Source organism: Lytechinus pictus, unplaced genomic scaffold, assembly GCF_037042905.1.
Source record: "Lytechinus pictus isolate F3 Inbred unplaced genomic scaffold, Lp3.0 scaffold_20, whole genome shotgun sequence".
Lineage (NCBI taxonomy): Eukaryota > Metazoa > Echinodermata > Echinoidea > Temnopleuroida > Toxopneustidae > Lytechinus > Lytechinus pictus.
Genome location: NW_026974141.1, coordinates 2,762,204 through 2,777,099, shown reverse-complemented (window position 1 = coordinate 2,777,099; position 14,896 = coordinate 2,762,204). Strand labels below are relative to the sequence as shown.

The 14,896-nt window shown below is 33.8% G+C and overlaps 1 protein-coding gene across 1 annotated transcript in view; it reads right to left on the bottom strand.

The window, feature by feature from the left end:
• LOC129283416 (protein phosphatase 1 regulatory subunit 12A-like) overlaps positions 1-14,896 on the bottom strand; it is a 91,335-nt gene that overhangs the window by 33,948 nt on the left and 42,491 nt on the right. Inside the window, exons 8-9 of the mRNA XM_064114721.1 lie at positions 9,510-9,629; positions 1,717-1,822 (exon numbers count right to left, since the gene is read on the bottom strand). Coding sequence (XP_063970791.1) covers positions 1,717-1,822; positions 9,510-9,629 — 226 coding nt within the window. The remainder of the gene's footprint in view (positions 1-1,716; positions 1,823-9,509; positions 9,630-14,896) is intronic.

The window sequence follows — 14,896 nt, the reverse complement described above, 5'->3', positions numbered from 1 at the left end:
ATGGTGAAATTTCTGTCATGATCAAACATGTATGGGCATGAATGATGTGAATTTCATAACAAGAGCAGGTATTTCATTTATGTTAAAGTCGGCATCAAAAGGTATATACTTGTACACTGTTTTTGTTCCAGAAAATAGATAAACATTGTCGTCCATGAACACAAAACATCTTTTATAACAATCGGGTTTAATAAAGATATCTTTTGAATGGTAGAAAAATTAACATTGACATTATGACTGCTGCCATTTTCACATGAAAGAAATTCAACTCCTTTCCATTTTGTGATTTTCCATGCCAGACAAGTGTCAAGACAAGTGGCATTACAAAAACAATCACAAGAAACGGTCATGCTTCAAATAGCAGCTATATGCCCCCAATCCTGTAAGAGACATTTGAATAGTTTCTACCAAGTGAACTTTAATGAGATATTTACCCTTTCATATGTAAATCAATAAGAAACAATAAAAAATGGTAGATAAATTCCTATCACAATCCTACAGTATACTGATATATCAATCAGTATCATTTTGCCCAGTGCATAAAACTTACTATTAACTGACTTGTACATACCATTATTGACAGCAATTGCAAATATCATAGTAATATTGCCTTTAAGCTCATAAAATCCATGCTCGATTGGAGTTAATAACTATTATGGTAAGTTGCCACTGATTGTTAGTTTTATGTAAAAGGGTTGTAGGCGACTTGAATGAACTTATCGCCGACGGTCACTTTAGTGGATACCATGATTTTGATTGGCTGCTGAGCACTGTTACCATGGTTATCATGGCATACAAATAATAATAATTAATGGCAAGTTTTATGCAATGGGGGCCACAGAGTACATTGTAGATATGTCACTAAACTTTAATTGGGAAATGTTTCTTTGAACGCCCGATACGAATACCTGGCTTTACAATGAGCAAGAGCTGGGCCAGTTGACATTAAGCTAAGGGATCGATTGTTGAAGGTTATTTCATGTTTGATCATACACACTAATCAAGGCAATCAATCGTAGTAATCAGCTCAATGATCAATCGCTAAGCTTTATGTTATCGGGCCCAGGACTGAGAAGAAGAGAGACGAGAGCGATACAGTGATGGTACCTGTAACGCTCTCATTACAAGTGGAAATGCATTATGGGTGCAGATATCTCCCTCGCAAAACAATGGCAGCAAATTCAAATGGGAGTCATACTTGGGTTACAACTTTGGAGGAGAAAAAGAGGGAATTCTAAAAAAGAATGAGAGTTCAGAATTGTTTGGACGATGCTTTGTTTAGTTTTAAACAAAAGATAGTTAACACTATATCCAAAAACTATGTAGAAGTTCAGGCTGTATTTACAGTGTATGTTAGGCCTGTTTGAGGGTCTATTCATTTAAGCAATGATATGGATCATGAATATATCCATTTCCTTTAAATGATAAACAAGCAGAATTTATATTGGAATCTTGAGAAACACCAGGAAAAAAAATTGTGTTGCGCCATGTCATAGATAATTTGTTGATGTAGTAACAGATACCCTTGACTTGTTAGGGTTTTATCTATGGAAGAAAGAAAAAACCTTTTAAAAAAAATTGCTACATCGTGTAAATCTAATTGAAATTCCTTGACCAAAGAGGACTTTGCGTTTTACCTCCAATCTGAGGGGCAAGCTGCCATAGTCTTTTGAGGGAGAATGTTACAATGTGTGCCAGCATTTTTATATATATTACCTTATCCCCTCCGTGCATTTTCTTTTCCAGTTCTTTCCTTTCCTTCGCCATGTCTTGGTGGAGAAGCATGTTCCGATCTGGGACGCTTATTCGAGTAACAGACGACCTGGTGAGGAAACGACCGAAACAAAAATAGGAGTGAGTCTTTGTTATTACTAACACGCTTTGTATCTCTCTAAATAAGTCTATAGAAATGTTACAATAATAATTATTCATTTATTACAACAACAAAAAATACGAGAGCATGTGACAAGAAATGTGATTTGATGACTTGTTGATCACAGGAAAGAAACACATAAATATTTAGTGCCTTATTGTTCTTTGAGGGTAATATAACAAATTATCCCACGTCTTACTGATCAATCAATGCATTATTACAGAATATCACACTGTATACATGTATCATCAAAGGTATCTGATGAATATTAATGAGGTCATTCTTGGACCTTTTGAGTGGAATGTACTGAAAGTGTTTTGAAAGCAAAAAGGTAAGACAATTAGTGAGTTTTCATCTGTATTTCTGTAATTTAAAAACATGATTGGATGTATTGAAATTGCATTTCAGGAGAAAGAAATAAAGAGAGAGAGAAAAATCTATTTCAAATCAGCTTTCCTCGATCAAATCTATCTAATGGTTAATACCTGGCATTATTTTAAAGGCATCATATTCATTATATCACCTACATACACTTCTTATACGCCATAGTTTGTGAAAGGTATGCTTAACAACCGGAGGGCTGGCTGATTAATGGCTTTGATTGATTTTTAAATGCCATTGATCAAAATGATTTCTTCTTTCCCAAAATCAATGTTAGCTGTTGAATAATTATTCATCAACCTGCAACTCGAATGAAATCCAACACAGAAGTTCCTTGGTACGCAAATGACTGAAACTTTGATTAATGCAATTATTAGTTATGTATTATGGGTCTTAGTTTCATAACTTACTTCTGCCTCCAGCTTACTACAGATTAAATATAGCAGATCTTGGCTACCAAAAAAAAATATTCCTTAGTTTTGTTTACAAGCAGAGCTGCCAAGTTGTATTTTGCATTTTCAGTATTCTTATCCCCCAAAATCATTTTTTTGACAAAAAAATCAGTATTTTTACCGTGTGAGATAAATATTTTGCATTTCCCCCCAAAAAAGTGTATTTCATAATAAAATGCTTGGCGCACTCGCCCATCACGGCGCTCAAGCTGAATGCAAGCTAAAATGTGCACTGCTCTTGCAGATGAAAAAAAAAAAACATTGAAACTTGTGTATATCTCACCCTGGTTTTTACAAAATGATTGAAAAAAAAAACAAGTTACCTGAAATTACATTGATCTAATAACCATATTTGTGTACGTTTTATGAAATAGAGACATATAGAGATGATTTTTCTAAATAAATTTCGATTTTGTAAAAAAAAACGTATTTTTTAAAGAAAAAACGTACTGCCGTATTTTGGTTGCAAAAACGTACTAAATACGGAAAAATCGTATTACTTGGCAGCTCTGTACAAGTCATAAGTTTCATTATCAAGTGATAATCTCACACATATTATGTGAATAATGAGTATCCAATGATATGCAACTGTTGTACAGATATAATTTTTCATCATAAATGTTGTGATAAAATATGTGCAATTATATTCAATTGAAAATTTGCATGGATTGGGTTATTATCAATGTGCTGGCATAAATGCACAATTTTGATAATATGGTGTGCTTTGTCATGCATGGGTGACTTCACACTTATATTTTGCCTTTATTAATTATGAAAAAGATGTGATGTATATAAATTATGTGACTTTATGAATATTAGGTTATTTATCATTTATTTGTGATTTTGAAATGGAAATTAAGTATCATAATCCCCTCAATCTCCTCTTTGATCATGAACAGAACTGAAAAATTAAATCGCTCATGCACTTGAAAATAAATTTCTTCAGACCCCTTTTAATATGGATAAACATTGGCATGCATGTTCCAAAGAGAGAATACATATGTGTCATCAGATGTGAAAATCTAATGTGAAAATTTGAAGTTCTTGTGAGATACCTTTACATATTTTGAGTGCATGAAGGTGTATGGTCTTTGTATAATTATCATAAAACTTGGTAAAATAACAATAAATGTATCATTTTTCTTTTCAAAACTTACCATAACAAAAGTTGACAAATGAAATTTACACGACTGGTTCGAGACAGAATAAACAAAAGACTACTCGTAGTATTTCTGCCTATCTACCTTAAACTACGAAATCAACACTACTTTTTTTAAAAAATCTTTCTCTTGATTTGCATGTTTTCCAAAGCTTAAGCTTGATAGTTTTCTTTTCATTTTGACACAGCAAACAGGGAAAACAATTTTTGAAATTTCTGCAAAAAAAAAGGAAAGAGGACACAGGGATTCCATCACGTAACCTGTGACCATCACACCAAAAATCAACTTTAACCAATCTGTGCAAAACACACATAGCAGAGAGCTGAAATCGCACACACTTTAATACATAGTGTATCCTCCACACTTTTAAGAGATAATGGTAAAAAAGTATACTAACTGTGGAATCTGAAAAATAAGGAACATTTTTCCTTGCACTTTGGAATGCACTTTACAAAGTATAACAATTTGTTTAAAAAAATAGTATAATAAGGTCAAACTTTCATACCAGGGATGACGATTGACTGACAACAAAATTTTGCAAAACTATATGCTGTACCAGCTGAAAACTGAAAACTAAATAAGAAAAAAAAATGCCTAAAGTGATCATATCATTTACTAGCAAGCTATACATATCTATACCATCACATTAATTACTATTTGTTACCCAAAGTTTTGGGTATTTGACATGGGTTGACAAATAGCGATGTGATGAGACAGCATAGGTATGCATAGTGTTGTAGGTACATGTAAACAGAAATCATTGGCTGCATAAAATAAAGCTAATCAAAGTTTTGGAAATTATTTCTTCTTGTAGGTTTTCACTAACCTTTTCAATGGAAGAACAAAGAAAAATTGAAGTTTTACATACCATTCTCCCTTTAGTAACAGCAGGGATACTCATAAATAAATCATGATGTTCATAAATAAAAGCTGGAAGATGTATGTTTTTTTTTAAATGTACATGTATTAATGTGATGTTGGAAAGCACCAGGAAACATTAATGAAGAAGAGCATCGCTTTAAACTTCACACGCTAATGGCGAAAAAAAAATCATGTTTGTGAACTGGCTTTCACATGATATGCTTTAATTAGGTTTGAAGGCTCGACAGTAAGAAAGATGGCTGAAAAAAAAAAAAAAAAGAGTAGAAGCGAAGAAATAAAACAGAAGAGCATTTCATGAAGCTATTGTTAGTGGGTTTTCACTGATAATTGTTCTCAGCTACTGAAATCCAAGGATCTGATTGGCTGAGAGCCAATTTGTGAGTGAAAATCAATGACAAGATGTTCCATGAAAAGCTCCCTTGGCTTGGATGAAGCAAAGAGTAACTTGCTCTTGCACAAACTGATTTATCTTGACACGGCTCTTTGAGAGTTGCAACAACAGAATCTGCACCTGATTGGTCAGTTTATGTCACTGTGCATTATTTGTTGCATGACTTTGTGTCTGGCTGTGGCAATGATGTCTCAACACCAAGTTTTCAGGGAGTTAAGTAGCAAAATTGACACAAACTCACATTGAAGGTCGCTAAATTTGTTAGATAGGTATCAAGATTCAAATATGACTTTGGAAGTCCAACTTCTAAAGAGGTTAAACCAATCTGTATTTTTTACTCTATAAAACTAATAAAAATGAATTAATGAGACATGATAAATAAATGAATGACTCCACAAGTGACTTTATTTAATAAAGCTTTACAGGTGCAGTATCGCAACTACAGCTCTCAAATAGCTTTAGTCATTGTATTCATATGAAGAAATGTCTATCTCAATATATACATCAATGATTTAGAGTTAAAATCTGTCTTGAACATGAGGAGAAAAGAAAAATTGTAAGCGTTAACTATGATCTAGCGTGAATATTGCCATGGCGAAACCGTTACCTTTGATCAGACGATGATCTTGATGAAAAAGACAAAATGGATGAAAACATTTAGAAATCTATTCCACAGACATCTAAAAATGTATGTGACTCAGAATATGGATGTGAGAACTGCTAGAGCTTAGAAAATTGCAAAACATAGTAAACCTTGTTTTATTTAGCTGCATAATACCTATATAGATCCGGTGATAATGACAGGAAGTTCAAAATATCTCAAATGTAAAGGGTAAATATCTTCTGGACACTCTCTTGTGTATTCCTCATATAATTTGTCTAATAATTCCTTTTTACGGACTCCTCCTAATCTTCCTTTTTTTTCCCCTCTGTCCCTTTGCTCCATTTGTTTCCTTCTTTGACTTCATTTGCCCCTCCCCCTCTTTCTCTCTCTCTCTCTTCACCTTGAATATTCCCCCTCACCCTTTTTCTCTGTCTCCATTTTCTGCCCTCTCCTCCCCCCTCCTCTCCCTCACCACTTTGACTTTTCCCCTCTTTTCTCAACCCCTTCCCCCCTTTTGTCTGCCCCACTCTCCCTCACTCGATCTCTCTCTCACTCTCTTTGTTGATCTTCTTATAAACTTCATCTATAACAAACTCAAATATGCACACTTCAAATGTCTCCCTTCTCTGCCCTCTCCCCCACCACCTTGACTTTTCTTTTTTCCCCTTTCTCCACCCCCCCCTGTCTGCCCCACTCTCCCTCTCTCTCGATCCTTCTCTTTCTCTATTGACTTATTAATATAAACTTCATCCATACAATACCACCTGCTAGCAAGGCATAACAAGCTGAAATATGCACACTTCAAATATCAACTATACACATTGGAAGCGAACCAGCTTATACAATTGTCCTAAGACTCCAAACCCACAACAACCTGCAAATGAATGGAACTAATTATTAGCATAAAGAAACAAAACCATGATATCATCAAATGCTTTACATTTTGAAGACTTAAATGACCCCTGTTCAGGAGAGGTACAAGGTATGCTTCACATGTACAAAAAGTCTCTCTACTTTTCTTATGGATATTAAAAATTGCTGCACTCAATTCTGCTCGAGGTTTTATAATAAAACTAGACATAGACTAAAAAACTAAAGTTCAATGACAATATTTCTACTGCTGCCTTTTTATAGTAGTGCATCAATGAGTTAGAGCCATCACTTCCCTGAAGTTGTAAGATTTTAGTTGAAATGAAACTACAATATTAAAGAATGTATCATTTTACCTACGGAATACTCTCCATTACCAAGTATTTAATAGCTGCTCTATTTAAAATGATTGAAATTAATCAGAAAGCACATCTGCCCATTAAAGACATCATGGCATTTTTTAAAATTACGGTTTGATAATACCTGGGTATATTGTTCCCTTTAACGAAAATAAGTTCCCTTTGTGAGAAAATAAACAGCATGAACATAAAATAATGCAAATCTATTTAAGCACAATTTCTTCTTTTTCCTCAAAGTTGTTTTACTACCACCCCCAACCATCTCATTCTTTCTCAGAACAAAATCTAACATACTTTTTGAAGTGTTAAAGTACACTTTAAAGAACAAACCCCTCAACTAATTATACATATTTTTAAATGAAAAAAATATCTTCAAAGATTTCCTCATTATAAGCAGTATATGGACTAATAAAAAGTCTGTAAAGTTCTTTTCTAAGAGGTTAATATGCCTTAGGTATACTAAAGTAGCTAAGGAGCAATTTAGGGCCTAAAATAATTTTTTTCTGAAAAACATATATACAAACATTTAACCCCTTATTCGCTTAAAATTGTTTGTCATATTAAAGGCATCTGATATTCATTCTTCTAAAAAGATAGTGTGTAGTCGAAATTCATTAAATAATTTCTTTAAAAATTCAAATCGATTTTGAGTAATTTGTACTACATTAAATAAATCAAAATTAAAAAATACATGAAGTAGGTACACCATAAAAACAGCTAAGTACTTGTTTTTTGTTTCTAAAGAATTGCTGTTAGGGACCTTAGTGTTATTGTAGGCTGAAAAATTGCAAAAGCAAAACAAATAAAATGAAAATGAAAAAAAAAGACGAATAAAAAAAAAAAAAAGTTTCATTCCCCAGGAGACCCATTTCTATCCTCCCTTTATAAATGAGACTTCTGCCTAAACTTCATCAAATCTACCAAAGTCATTTTCAAATATACCAATTCTCTTCAATCCCAACTGCCATGATGTGCTTTATCTTGTTTTTAAAGCCAGGACTAATACTGCAGACAAGAATTCAATTTCACTTTGAATGGCATTTTGGGTTTTATCTTTCTCCATCAATGACAAAGATGATTTTCCAAATTAAAGTCTTCAAGAAGACTTCAACTCTCATTTCATTGCAAAACTGATTGAGATTATTAATAAATGAGTTGGCAAAAGCAAGGCATAAAAGTGAATACTAAATTTAGCCACCAGGCTTATTAATTCATAATGTAATAACGCCTGACATGAAAGCCCATTAAGCCCCCACCTTCGACTTCTATTTTTCTTTATTTAAAAAAAAATGAAATCATCCCCATTTTGTGATTTGAGCAATACACCAAAAACAATCCTGATAATAAGTCAAATGCTCTTAACAATTGCTCATTTTTTTAACTTTGACTTTCTTCTATGGAGACAACAACACTCAGATTAATTATTGAAACGTGAAACACAGAAAAAGAATGAATTTTGTGTATTCGCAGATATTTTCTATAAGTTTGCAATTATCCCTCATAGCTATAGCATAAATGATGCAAATGAATTGAAAGTAAATAATCTACGGTCTTTTTCCCCTACACCCATGTGAGATAGATCTATAAGTACAACTACAGTACACCATGAAAGGTCTCTGATAGAACACTAACAATTACAGTGTTAAACACCTGTCAGTGTTGTAAGAGCACTACACCTTAAGGTCTTATATACACCATGGAGTTTGAATATAACACCATAGAGTGGTATAACACCAATAGATGTTAGTGTTGAGCTAACACCATTAATTTGACACCAGTGTAAAGTGGTTGGTGTAGTTCTCTGTAACACCAATGGTGTTATTTTATCACTACAATATTTGCAGTGTAGTGTAGAGTTATGCATGACTTTATGAAAGACAGAACTATGGCAAGCCAGGTGGCATGATTCTCAATCATTTATATTGCAGAAACAAAAGTCCAATTTAGCAAGTTATTTTATTCTTTTTTTAAATGGAAATATATATTTACAACAATTTAGTTGAGATTGTAGCAAATGTAGTTGTAATATTCTAAATTCCCAGGGGGTTAAGTTTAGCATCTCATTCGACAGTTTATACTCATATCATTTGCAAAGTCATTTGTACCTTTCACAAACAAGCTTAAGGAAAAAGGAAGTGCCAGTTTGGATACAAATTTTTTATCTTTATTATTTTAAGTTTTTTAAAACAATCTCAATTAACTTTTTGAAAAAAAAAAAAAAATACTTCTGTTGATTGCAAGTACGATAATTATATCATTTATCTTCATCTTTATAGCCTAGGCAGAATTCAGTCTTTATTTAGTCTTCCATCAAAAATAATTGAGAATACCACTGGATTCTGTATACAAATTGTATGCAGAGTTACTCATAAAGTCTTGCATAATTCCATGCAGTTTAGAGACCCCACGGCTAATAATTAGAAAGCTTGTTAGCAGAGCTCGAATAGAGCAGCAGCAATTGGTAAGGTGGCCCTTCTATCTAGCTGCGAGCGATTTTTTTTCCTTTTTAATATTTTCTGAAAGTTATCAACATGAACCTGCGGGGCTGTTCGGGTTTATCTTGGTTAGCCTGATACTTCCGTAATAGTCTCAACGCCTTCTCGATCTCCTCATCGCTCGTTATTGCATCACTGTATCGGCGACCGCGGGAAGGCCTCCTGGAATGGTTTTACGATACAAAAATGTGACCAGTCAACGATATCTACATTTAAAGTTAATCTGTTGAATACAGAATCTAGACATTCCGGTAGGCTTTTTACAGGTACAACTTGGTTCCAGAATAAAAAGGGTTGAAACCGCTTTTTGATCCATCAGGCTGTGAGGGATCACTGGTGAATACAGATCATTCCCATATGATTTCTTCTTGAGGTGTGTACTGAAGATACCTGTCAAAGACTACATCTACCTTGGCTGGTCTGAATGGACAACCTTCACTCTCTACAGTGTGGTATTGCCATAGCATTTGCAGGATATCAACAAGATCTCTTTTCTTGAAGGTGATCGTCAGTTGTTTTCTTGGTTTAAACAATGCCTTATTCTTTAGATCTGGCACTTGCTCTTCACCAAATCGTCCCCAATCGATAATTGGTCGAGTTTATATGAAACCAATCACAAACTTCAAGATCAAAAACATGATTGAAGTTAAGATTTAAAGATAAGTTAGGGGCACTTTTAAAAGCAAACACTTTGCCGATAACCACAAAAATTAGCATGTTTCATTTTCATCCTGAAAAAGCACCCCAATTTTTGCCCCATTCGCAAATCTCACCAATTTCATTTAAACAACAAATGATTTCGATTTTGCATACAAAGCTAAAAATATTTTCAAAAAGCATGAAAATAAAATCTGCCTCATGGCACTTTTATCAGGCTTTCAAGTTTCAATATCAGAGCATAATTCAAGATCAAAATTATTATTTTCATTTATCCTTGATGTGATTTCAATCTTTATTTAACTAGGAAAAGAGATCATGATATCTTACAGTATTATTTCTCCGACACGCATCCACCAAAAACACACACTCAACCCGCAAAAGCCCAGCCTCACATCCGCTACATCACAATGTACCTAATGATGTATTCAACCCCATACACTTACAAAAGAAATTGTCGTTACAAGTAGGCAAAACTAGTCAAATGGAGGACAAAGCAAAATTTACTTGCATTTTTTTTTCAAACACAAATCAATGAAACTCCTCTGAAATGTGCCATCTTATACTGATTTTTGTGCGCATATATGTACATATTTCTATGAACAGACTTGATACTTGGAAAACTTGTGGGGGATAGGGAAGCAAAAGACAAAAAAGATGAAAAACTTTCTTTGTATTAAAAATGACCATGAAATATGCCACACATATTTTTGAAATACAAGTGCTTGATTTTTTTTAAAAAGCCTTTTGCGCAATTTTTGATGAAAACTGCCTGAATGGATGAGGGGATCTTTCAGATCTACAAATGCTTCAATATCATGGATTGGAAGACCACAAAAAAATGATTCACTTGAGGATAAGAATTGCAGTGCTTTGGTGGTGCGTGCAATTTTCTTTTGATATGTGGTGGAATAAGCCTCACAATCGACAATTTCTTTTGCGGCACAATATATACGGTAGTACATAAACTATAGCTGGATTTCTTTGTGTTAGTGCAAAGTGCATTGAAGACCTAGGCCATGTTCAGGTTATAAAATATATATCCACTCTTCAGTCATACACTTACAAGATGAAGATGAATGAACAAATATTTTTCAGAAAATTTGGCAACTTCATTTATTTATTTTTTTGGCAGGGGGTACTTTATTTTCAAAAAATGGAGGGATTTTACATAAGGGCAAAGAATACAGATTTTGAGCTTTTCGCAAATTTGCATTATGCTTAATTAAAGGTATGAATAGACATTTACATTTGTTTTGGGGATGTTTTACATAGAGAACAAAGAAAACAAATTTCAAAAATCTGTAAATGCATTTTAGCAAAATCCATTTTATGCTTGCTTATGTATTTCAAAAAAGCATTTATGTCATGGTTCGTTATTGTCTATATTTTTCTTATTCCATGAAAAAGAACATTATAAAAATCTTGATAAATTATTTTCTGTAATAACTTGAGAAAAATAGAAAATCGAAAAAAAAATATTTTGATACCAAATGTAGTGACTTTGTTGAGCAAGTACCACAAGGGAAATCAAAACAATAACACACCATCATCAAACACAAAGGCCCGAATTCACAAAGGTGGTTTTGAAAACCCACGGTTCAGTCCATGGTTTTTGCAGATTTCCTGTATAAAATACGCTTATTTTACCGCGTATATTAAAAAATGTCCAATGCTGATGCGCGCTTTTGTCAGTGCGCCAAATTGACGCCTGTTGCCGGGGTTATCCACGCTATTTGTTTCATGAGTCCACTCTTCAAACAGTGGACTCATGAATAAAATAGCGTATCTAACCATGGTAACAGGCGTCAATTTGGCGCAATGTGACAAAAGCGCGCATCAGCATTGGACATTTTTTATATACGCGCCCGATACGCGGTAAAATAAGCGTAATTCATACAGGAAATCTGCATAAACCATGGATTTAACCGTGGGTTTTCAAAACCACCTTTGTGAATTCGGGCCACAATGTCCAATTTGCTTTGCCTATACCTGAACATGCCTGCCGCATGGGGGCCTGTTGTTAGTAAAAAGGGTGGCCAGAATGCACATATATATTTCATCATTTTTGTTTCGAGAGTGATAATAATTGTCAAATAAAAGAGAAAAAAGCAAATAAAATCATAATACATACCCGCTACCCGACGATGATAATCGTTGTCTGCAAATACAGTCACATGCACTCAATATAGATTACAAAGCTACTTATATTAGACAATATATATTTTCATCAAAGTCCATATAAAATTAGCCTGAGTACTAAAGTTTGTTTTTATAAACATAGAAAAATAATAAGGTTAGAGAATAGAATTTTGTTAAATCAATATCCAATCCTGGATGCTTGATAACTTTTATGGAGCTTCTATGTAGAAAGATTAGCTTTTGATTCATAAAATTATATGCAATTTCATTAAAAAATAAATAATGCAGTGTATATATTTATTTCACTCAATAATTAATTTTATTCATATTAATTATTTTCACAGCTCAAACGTATATGGGCATTTAGATGGGCAGAGATGTGTGCAGAGATTTAGTAGATTTCATCATCACTTTGGAAGGTGGATCCTAAACGCTTTCATTCGTTTTTAGTTTTATTGTTCATTATTCCATTTAGTTCACTTTATAAATATCTTTGGCAGAGTAATATTTGTTTATAAAAGATTATAAATCGTTTCAGAAACGTATTCAAAAGAGACATGACAATGGTTTCGCGGCAGTCCGGATGAAAAGTGAGAAGAATTACATCCTCAATCATGTCCTACTCCTTCTCATCTTACGCACAGTTTCCTCTGTAATAACCAAGTCATGTTTACACAGAACAATCGTCACTACTAAGTATAAGCATATATGTATCCTGATCCGTTGGGAAATACCGAAGCATGCTTTAGGATGGTTGACTATCAACTATTACTTTCTCTAAATGAAACTGAAATATTCTCAGGATTTGATCTTTCAAGCACGTGGGCCATGAGACTCCTATTTCCTTTTGACATCACTCTAAATCAACAAGTCTTACTACCGAGTGAGTAAAAAAAAAACTTGACACCTCACATATCCCTAATTTAAGGTAAAAATATGCCATAAACACATAATTATTACATATGGCCTGAAAGAGAATGTTCTCTCAAATAATTTGATACCATATTTATGTGGTATTTGTTAAACGCTTGGATGACCAGGAGGTATTCTTTGCAGCGATGTAAATTTTGATTTGCGCCAAATTATGGCATGACTGGAATGTATGAATCCAGATGTCAATGATGTTGTAATCCTACAAGGGTTGCATTAAAAATCCATTTCAACGCACCTTTTCAGTAGTTAACATTATCATTGTTTAACAAACACATTTTAGTATCGATTCTCGAGTTAATTTCATTTGGATTTATAGTAAATATGTTTTCTAACTCATATGGGATTATGACATCATTGACATCTGGATTCATTCATTGCAGTCATGCCTTACCTTGGCGCAAGTCCAGATTTACATCACTGCCATGAATACCTACTGATCATCCAAGCGTGAAGACTTACAATATAACTATGGTATCAAATCATTTCGGAGAAGATACTCTTTCCAGCCATATATAATGATTATGCGTTCATGACATATTGTTTCCTTAAATTTAGGGTTTTTTGAGGTGTCAAGTTTTTTTTTACTCACTCGGTAGAACAAAATCAGAAGTACACTGTCATTAGATATTTAGGATATTGTAGCATAGAAACAAAACTAAAACCTCACACGCATAGGATTGTGCAATCATATTTTTTAAGTCACATGGTGTTTCTATACAGGTTCATTCATTAGCATATCACATCTATAAACAAAAAAACAAAAAAATCACTCTAAAAAAATAACTACCATGTGACCAAGTCATGATCTTATCATAAAGGCCTGGTCCCACTGGCCGACGGACACAAAACGTACTCATAACAGATACATCAGAATTATAAGCAAAATTTCGGGGACGCTCCATCCGTTTTCGTCCGCTCCAGACAATGGACAAAATGAGCGAACAATGATATCACAGTGGACGGATGCTCGATGGATATAGAGCGTAAGAAACCCGCTATGCAAAGAGTACACAACGGATACATAACGTTTTCCAACGGATGGCAAGATTCTTTTCCGTTTTACATCCTCTCTGCATCCGTACGTGCAGTGGGACCAAGCCTTAAGCCATTGAAGCTGTGATAACCTCACTGGGGATTGAGACTCAAAAGTTGATGATCAACAAGAAATTATACAATATGAAACTATATGGCATAATGATGTATATGTGGGAAGACTTTACGATTGGAATGGTACCTTCCTAGTATGGTATCTAACCATCAATCATACATGTACAAAATACAATCAATGTAATGATTAGGTATCGACTGAAATTCTATGGCAACTGTGTACTATCCGTCACAATCAATTGAAAAATCAGTTGTATCTATTGATGTTGCAGTGTACCGATTTCATATGTTTGTGCATCAGCTCCTAACTTATGGGCTTTTTTTTTTAAGTTCTAAAAACCTATTATTGTTAATATTACTGCTACATGACAAACAAATTTTTTTTGGGTTTAAATTCAAAGTTCTCATCAGATGAGATCCAACTGCAAAAAAAAATAAATAAATAAAAATAAGAGCGTGTTCACACCTTGACTTCACATAAATATGTACAGGGTCACTGATATAACAACACTCCTGAATCATGTCTACCTGGTCCAGATGTACTCTCAAAACTGAGCTAGTATCTCCAGTGCTGCATGGATGGTGCAGGA